Here is a 9,197-nt window from a genome sequence, read left to right on the forward strand (position 1 = left end):
GCTCTCTCTCTTTCTCTCTCTCCCACATATCTTTCTTTTGTACACTTTCACGCTCTCTCTCTCTCTCTCTCTCTCTCTCTCTCTCTCCCCACCGCGCGCTCTCTCTCTCTCTCACTCTCTCTCTCTCGAGCGCACCCTCGCTCTGTCTTTCTCTCCTTATCTGTCTCACCTTCGCTCGCTCTCTCTCTTTCTCTCTCTTCCACATATCTTTCTTTTGTACACTTTCACGCTCTCTCTCTCTCTCTCTCTCTCTCTCTCTCTCTCTCTCTTCTCCGCTCTCTCTCTCTCTCTCTCCTTCTTCCACATATCTTTCTTTTGTACACTTTCACGCTCTCTCTCTCTCTCTCTCTCTCTCTCTCTCTCTCTCCCATCTCTATCTCTCTCTGTCTGCCTGTCTGTCTGTCTATCTTTCTCTCATTATCTGTCTCTCTCTCGCGCGCTCTCTCTCTCTCTTTCCTCTTTGTTTCGGTCCCTTTCGCTTTCTCTTTATCTGTTCATCACTCTCCCTCACGGCTAAATCCAACAATTCACCACCTCAACCTTCTTGTTAAAACGACTCAGGTTTATAGATTCTTGTGCAAGCGGGGGTTCCACAACGTGGCTAAAAACCGTCAACTAGCTCCCTCCTTATCTTCACACGCAGTCAGCGATAGTTCTACCGGTGTAGCCTCTTCGCTCCCTCTACAGTGCCCCTGTGTGCTTTCCCCTGGTAGAGCTAAGTCGGCGACAACTACACAACACACTACAACTGTAATAACAGTCAGTGACAGCGTACTCACAGCAATGTCACCGCGCACCTACTCCCACTATAGTACTCACGATACGAACACAAATGAAAGCAGACTAGTACTTATAACGACGACATATATCCGACATTGCGCTAAGAGCGAGGAAAGTGAGTTTTCGTGGAGACATGCATCGATCTGGGTTTTCGCTTCCGACATGTTCTTGCTCGATCAACTAGCTTTCCTATGCTAAGTTACACAGGCAAGGGAGACAAGCAACACAGACCTAAGTGACACAGACAACAGTTTAAGACAGGAACACGGGGATTTAACAGTACAAATATTGTTGAATGCTAGCAGCTAAAAGACGTGACACGACGTACAGAACAACGAAGAAGAAAGACAACACGTGAAGATGGGCCGTAGAAAAAATGATAAAGCATGCACGAAGGGAAGACAGGAAAGAGCGTGCGAAAAAGAAGAGCGCGCGCGCTCCAGCGCGCGAGCGAGACAGAAACAGAGAGAGAGAGAGAGAGAGAGAGAGAGAGAGAGAGAGAGGAGAGAGCAATCGAGCGAGTAGAGAATAGCGAGCAGAAGAGAGAAGAAGAGAGGAGAGAGAGGGAGGCAAGCGATGCGAGAGAGAATAGAGAGGAAGACATGCGAGAGAGAAGAGAGGGAGAGCGACGAGAAGGAGAGAGCGCGAACATAGAATTATACGGCTTAAAACAGGAGACGAGGGCAGTGCGAACGGATGTCACACCGCAGAAGACAGACAGAGATAGTAGATAGATAGGGGATGAAGTAATGATAGATAGAGAGGAGAGGAGAGAGAAGAGAGAGAGGAGGAGAGGAGATGAGAGAAGATGAGAGCTGAGAGAGGAGAGGAGAAGAAGAGAGAGGATAGAGAGAGAGAGATGAGAGACGGAGGGAGGAGAGAGGAGCTATATGAGAGGGAGAGACGACGGAACAGGACGAGAAAAAAGAGAGAGAGAGAGTGGAGAGGAGAAGAAAGAGAGAAGAGAGAGACTGAGGGGGCGAGAAGAGAAGGGGGTAGAGGTGAGCAGAGGGGAGGAGAATGAGTAAGATGAGAGAGAGAGAGAGAGAGAGAGAACCGGCGGCCGGGCCGGGCGCGGGGCGGGGGCCGGGGGCGGGGGGAGACTTTATTTCAACACGCACGTATTGTGAGAGGCAACACACCGCCACACACAGACAGACATAGACACTCGCCCCTTGTTCACAGGCAGAACCTTGCAGTGGCAAAACTGGCCCGCGGTGCACTGCTCTGCTGTGTGGGTGTAAAGGTAAACGCAGGTAAACGAACAAAACCACGCGCCGCATAATTGTCGCAACGACCTCTCGGTAAAACCTCAGACTCTCAGAGACAACAAGGAAGAACAACCACCGCAATAAGCGGGCGTGCAAAAACATGCCGCCTCGCCGCTACGGCCGCTGACGGTAGTGGTACACAATTACGTTGTGGCGCGTTCATGCTGGAATTAAGAGTTACGCTCACGGTTAGGGTTAGGGTTATGATTAGGTTTTAGGTTTATGGTTAGGGTTGGCATTATGGTTAGGGTTGGAAGTAGGGTTAGGGTTAGGGTTAGGATTAGGATTAGGGTTTGGGTTTATGGTTAGGGTTGAAATTAAGGTTACGATTAGGGTTTTAGTTAGAGTTAGGGTTAAGATTAGGATATAGGAATTTGGGTTAGGGTTAGAGTTAGGGTTAGGTCTACGTTCGGTGTCTACGCATTCCATTCAGTTTTACTATAAACATCAGGAGTCTATCAATAGTCTATTGTCTAGAGTCTAGAGTCTATAGTCTATTGTCAAGAGTCTATTGATAGACTCCTAGCTGTAAACATCACGCACTACCGTTATTGTAAAGACTGAGTATGCGTGCTACGCGCGCCATCTCGCGGAGCTAGGCGCCTCTTCTCTTACATTACCAATTCTCTTATTGCTACCCACTCTTTCACTCTCTCTCTCTCTTTCTTTCTTTCTCTGTACGACTTATTGACTAACTCATTCACCGTCTGTCTGTCTGTCTGCCTGACTGACTGACTGTCTGACTGAATGACTGATGTATGACTGTATGTGTGTCTGTCTGTCAGTCCGTCCGTCCGTCATCTGTACTCTCTCACTATCGCCTCCACTCAGTCCGTAGCTACTACAAAAGCATGTATTCAGTGCAGCAGGTATAATCTCGTGACCCCGCAATTAACCAAACGGCCCATCATAACTTCGCTTTGCGTTGAGTAAATATCGCGAGAAGCAACGAGAGCTGGAAACATGGCCGTAAAGTCAATGACCATAACGATTGCTGTGAGTGTGATTCCTGCACCTCCCATATCCAGCACGAACTTTGAAAGAACAAGAAGAACCGGCGAGGTGTTTGCTCTCCGCATTCATAGTTAACCCCGGCACAAGGCGATGCGTACATCAATACTAAAAAAATATTTACACAAACTCACATTCGAAATATTATGACAGTATATTGGTAGGGGGATATGTAATGGTTGTTAGAGCCACACTGCCGAGGTATGGTAGATTTATTCTCTCCTACAATGGTTATTCATCCCATTTCAAGTTGCAGCATAACAATCGTTGTGTTACCGGTATTACAATGTTATCATTATATTATTACGTTATATTATCAGCATTACAATGTTGTTACTGTAGGGAACTGCAATTGGTTGTTACGTGGCTTGCGCGCAAAAAACACGCAAAGTACGAAACTACTGCAGACGAGTAAACATTCGTCTGACAGCTGTTGTGTTTTCCTTCAAATTAAACCCTGTCTTTTTTTCAAACTTGAATTTTCCTCTACCAAATTGTTTACAAGAAACTGCAACTGTTGCGTCTACAGGTTTCTTACTAATGGCTTTCTTTGATTGATATACGCAACGAGAAATTCTTGCTACCCGCTAGCTCGAAACAGCACTCACTGTTCCCATAAGCCACATCGAGCTAAACACAGGCATATGATATAATGTCATGTCAACAAGCTCAACGAGTATGCATACATCTAAATTGTATGTTGAAAAGCTGTAATATTAGGACGTCTAGCATCGAGTTCATTGGTTTACCTGTCGCATGGTACGCGTGACCCTAGCGACAGGTACATTTACATCGCTCTCGTATAATAAGAGTTCCATTGTAGCTTTGACCAAACTAAAATCCTCCCACGTGCGCAAAACCTGCGCTACCCAAACATCGCAAAAAGGGTGACAATGGGCATGCATACGCAGGTGATTTAACCCGCAAATTAATAATACCAATAAAAAACGCAATGTGCCCTAATAATAACTACCCTTTCGCATAAATAACCTCAGATCTGAACCCACCGCTAAAAAACACCAAATTCACGAGTGCAGTTCAAAGTTTCAAGAGTACATACACTCCCCACACGACCCCGCACCCTACCCCGACCTCACGTAACATGTCTTCGCATACACTCACGATGGCGGTTTAAACCTACCTTAGTGAAGAACACTCCTCCTCGCGGCGCGAGTTTCGGCGGACCGACGCTGTGCGCGGGCAGCTCCTCGTAGAGATGATCGCCGGTTAGGTCGTCTGCGCTGTGGTAGCATCCCGAGCGATGGCGCTGGAAGCTGCTTCCCGATCCCATCCTTCCCAACCCGGCCGCCGCCTGTTGGGCGGGCGAGTAGGAGCGACGCTTGCCGTGCTTCAGGCGGCCGGGAGCGAGCTCGGCGTAGCGCGCGATGTCCGTACAGCTCCCGAAGAAAGACATGCTTGAGTCTGTTGTTCCGTCTCCTGCGAGTACAAGCACGAAGCTGTGTTAGCGGTCATCTGTTTATAATAGATACTTTGGAGGCATTTCACTCACTATGTCCTTATATGTACTGGTTTGTCTAAGAAGAGCGTCATTATACATTTCACCGTGAGGCGATATCAAATGCATGTCCAAGTGAAATATTTGTCTCTGAACAGAAGCCCAATCCTGCGAGTAACTACTAACTACAGAGTAGAATATATTATATATATATATATATATATATATATATATATATATATATATATAGGAGCGTTCTTATAAAATTTCAACATCGATAATAGATTGATTCTAAAGGCCGTTGAGAATCAAGTTATTGTGGGCTAAATCATTATGGACCAGAGCGACTTCTGATATCATATCATTATGCTACATCAGCATTCGAAATTTTGTGCATTTGAAGTAGTTCGGTTGTATCTGAGTAGAATACTATTGCTTCGCCTTATTTCATTGCTGTTGGATATTTATTGAATTCACGGCGAGCTGTTGGTCTATGTGCATCTATAACGCAACCAATGTGACGTGAAAGCGGGAGTTGAAAGTTCTCCATTACTACTGACGGGGTTTTATAACTCATCTGGGCTGAAATAATACTGACTTGCCGACGCCATACAGGAAATGTGCCACAACCTTGAATTCATTTATTACTTAATTTCATTAAACAGTTAATTAATCGTGGCTTAATTGTGAAAGTGCAAACGTAACGGTTACCGGGAAACTTCGCAGATATAATGAATGAATCAATGCACGCCTTTTGGAGTGAGAAGCGTGTCTGATAGGTGCCGCCACCTAGTGTACGCTAACCGAGCTAATCTCACTTAACATAACCAACCGTAGACGTAGCTGCTAGCTGAAATTCCAAATTAAATTTCAAGCGTTATGTCACGATCGCATAAATGTACGAATTCGCAATGACTCCGTGACCATCTTACGTGTACACGTGTTCTCAATCATCAGCGTCTTATATTTTCTACTAATGTCAAACACGTGTGCACTCATAAATAAAAACATCATCTTACAGCTCATGCAAATGAAATCCTGTTTCTTGTGATGCAAAAACGAAGCGCTGGCTATTCAGTCATCGGTTTTTGTAGATCCCGTACAAATTTTGTTGAACCGCTATAACACGCCACAGCCAGCGCCGATATCAGTAAATGAATCGAACACGCAGGTTTCTTTCTTATTGCCGCAAAAAGAAGGAAACTAAAAACTACAACTTTCCAGCTCACCACGGCTCAATGTCGGTTATCATCTTCGTTACCATTTAATCTTCGCCATCTTGTTCAAACAATGTCCTTTTTTAAAATCAATTTTACTAAAGGCCACAATAGGCATCAGGACTGTGTCACCTACAAATGTGTACATACAAACACCCAACACATACCAGCACCAATACCACATTTGTGATTGATGATTTTTTCTGAACACTACATCACATTTTTATTCCTACAGGGGGGGGGGGGTAGAGTGATCAGAGAATGTTTAGACCAGTGCCGTGTAACCCACAAATATGCTACACCAATAAAAATACTAGCCGGAGTACTATTGTAACTATAGATAGAGAGAAATTGTGTGCTGCTGAGATCCGTCAGGGCTATACTCAGGTAACTATAATAGCTAAGCATGGCATCATGACCAGGTGACACTGGCATCCACTTAGCGTAGAAACGCAACACCTGGCTACATCTGTGAGACCGCTGACATAGATAACGCTGCAGATTTACTACTTTTCAGGCTTAACTCTTTTAGTAATAGGCCGCGCTATTCGTTATATTGACTCCCCTTCGTGGATTTACGACCCAGTCCGGCCATCTGCACTCGCTCCATGGGACCTTGGGCAGTTAATTTAATGAGACTTAGGAGGGACCAACACAATGACTAGTTGCACAATGCATGCCTACACTAAAACTCCATCCTGGAACTGCACGCGGCGCTTTTCCAAGCACCCCCACGTGCTGATGAGAAGAGGAATCTCTCACGATAACACATTTTGTATAAATATGATTGCAAAAGATATCCGAGATATGGGAAACAGTGAAGCTGGGCTCTTCCCTTAGGGTTAACCTACATTATCACTATCTATTATATACTCACTAAGCCAAACGTTTACCCGCCCGAACATGCGCACTTCAGCCCCAATCTCGTCCACATTCCTAAAGCCACTAAGAATGGCTGTAGAGTCACTAAGAAGCGCTGGAACAGTTAGTCTAGAGTACTATAATTGAGTCGGCTGAAATGACCACTTTCTCACCTTGCACCGGATGTTAACCCTGTATGTGCTGCATATTCACTCCACATACGAACACACTATATTCCTTCCCTTCTCTACAGCACACTTACAAGCCTATGCACAGAATTCTTCAGCGCTTATCCCCACTTTTTGCGTACTCTCCGGGGGACGTAAGACACTCGCACGTGTCACTCTGCATTTCTCATGTACTCTTATCTATATCTATATCTATATCTAACTCTTATCTTGTGTTTTATAGACTGCTGTGTATCTCTCTATAGACTACACTTATGTACTGCGGGTATCATCTCACCGATCATGGCGTATCTCTGCTGGCTAAGCGCAGCCTGGCGCAGCAGGCATCTGTGGCGATCCACTACCAGCCCCGCTACCATCATCATCCGAGACATGTGAAACACCGAGGGAGACTTTATCACTAAGGCAACAGATGCTGAGTGACAGTGTCTCGTTGCCAGCTCTGTCCCAGCTGGGGGTTCTATGAGAATCATAGACTGTCTCTCTACGTCGTTGACTCTCTGACTCCCAAAGAGAATCAAAGACAGCTAATTGACAGGAGTATGAAATTAAAAGAACATTGCTATTTTTCCTTCCTTCTTCCCTATATTCCTGTAGAGGTTTTAGATTTCCCGGGCAAGACTATTATCATTATAAAGTTATATGGCTAGAACTCGTAACAGCAAGATGCCGGATGAATAGGCGATAAAAAAACGTTTTTCTGTTCCGGAAAAGTAAACGCAACTTCTCATCTGGAAAAGTACATAGTTACTTTCACTTTGTCGGCTACAGCGATGAAAATTAACACTCGCCCAGTCGGCCAAGGCAAGTAAAAATAAAGTAGTGCCCCAGAATTTTATCAGGTCGCCTAGAATACGAAGGTTTGGCTGCATAAGTAACAAACACTACATAATCAGTGGAATCACTGAGTTGAGAGTATTACGCTTACGCCAATATAAATCGCTTGCTATTTCCTAGGATTCCGATAGATGTTTGCCCGCGAGGATGAAATCTACTTCAATCTACACGTGAAACTGATAGGAACTGCTAAGAAAAGACTCTAGTCTATATTGCAGGTCTTTTCTGTAAATATCTGCCCTGGATATCCATGCTCATGATGCATAATAGAGCACCATTTCAGTGCCAATTTCCATAATCACTAATCCCAAAATTTCGCGCTTCATGCGATAACCTGGGCCTCTGATATCTTTACTTTGGGGCCCAGATCTGCTGGTGAATGACAAGTGGAAACGTGCTAATTTTGAACCCTGGTTGGAAATTACGCGTGGAGTCATTAAATAAGTGTCCTGCTGTACTCCGTCGGTGTCAGTCTACATGGATGCAGTGCTTATAAACTTTCGCCGACACGCATCGCTTCAAATGGAGCGTGAAATGTGTGGCGGGAAGATCTCGCAGTCTACCCATCAGCGAAGCGTCATCGGCCACTACCATCTGCTCCCGGCTTCACACGTTCCCCGCGAACCGACATCGTTCTGCATCCCAAAACAAGCGACACGTGACTTTCCACGGTGACGGCTGCTGCCGCAGCGTAAAAAATATCAGAAGATTCATAGCGCATTTAGCTCTATCCATGTACCACTTTGCTCCATCGCAAGCATATGGTGGAGAGAGTGGGTGCATAGATATAAGAGCTAAATGGCTACCGACTTACACGCGAATTGGAAATCATATAGAGAGGACTCTTTGTATACGCTGACTATCTCACCGTGAGATCTTTACAGCGAAAAGAATATAAAGTAAATCCGCGTAGTCTCAGTAACATCTGTAACTTCTCTATACATGACCAATTTGGCTCGTTATATGATGAAAGTGCGTAAATTGCGCTACATTAAGTTTCGTGAAAGTTAGTGAAATTTTCGCGCGGTTACGGATGCAGTATCACTGTTATTAGCAGTGTTAGTCGATACCTCAGTAACGGCACTGCTGTACCGCTTCGTGGCAGCTGGCCGGAGGAGGATGGGGAGGAGGCTGCGATACCTACAGGTGTCTTTCCCACCAGTACCTACAAACACGCGGGAAACGTAATTTCTTCCAGATGCGAAACAGTGGCTACGATTATCCCAGGGTCCCCATCACTCCACCCCGAAAAACGTGTAGCCAAGGCAACCAAATAGACGGCACCCGATCAGTTATTCTAATGGTAACAGTCACGTGAAAACGTGCTGGTGACAGTCTGGGCGCGCCCAGCCGTGGTTAGTTTCATGCAAACGTACCCACGAGACTGTTCAGTGGGTGAGAAAACATATTGGTTCTTAGACAGAGACACGTCTAGTTTCCACCGTCAGTCTAAAATTAGTCGTGTCTTAATTCCCACCATGCATCTAAATCTGCAAAAACCGCCGGCCAACTTTCGCGATGCACACGCACACGCCTCGTATCTTTCTGTTCGCCGATTCTAACCATTTTGAAGCTA

General features: G+C 45.4%; 1 protein-coding gene across 1 annotated transcript in view; it reads right to left on the reverse strand.

Moving 5' to 3' along the window:
• LOC106809833 (leucine zipper putative tumor suppressor 2 homolog) overlaps window positions 1-7,257 on the reverse strand; it is a 40,330-nt gene extending 33,073 nt beyond the window's left edge. The window contains exons 1-2 of the mRNA XM_014813054.1: window positions 7,062-7,257; window positions 4,204-4,499 (exon numbers count right to left, since the gene is read on the reverse strand). Of these exons, the coding sequence (XP_014668540.1) occupies window positions 4,204-4,499; window positions 7,062-7,257 (492 nt within the window). The remainder of the gene's footprint in view (window positions 1-4,203; window positions 4,500-7,061) is intronic.
• Between the last annotated feature and the right edge of the window lie 1,940 nt (window positions 7,258-9,197).

Source organism: Priapulus caudatus, unplaced genomic scaffold, assembly GCF_000485595.1.
Source record: "Priapulus caudatus unplaced genomic scaffold, Priapulus_caudatus-5.0.1 Scaffold389, whole genome shotgun sequence".
Taxonomy (NCBI): Eukaryota; Metazoa; Priapulida; class Priapulimorpha; order Priapulimorphida; family Priapulidae; genus Priapulus; species Priapulus caudatus.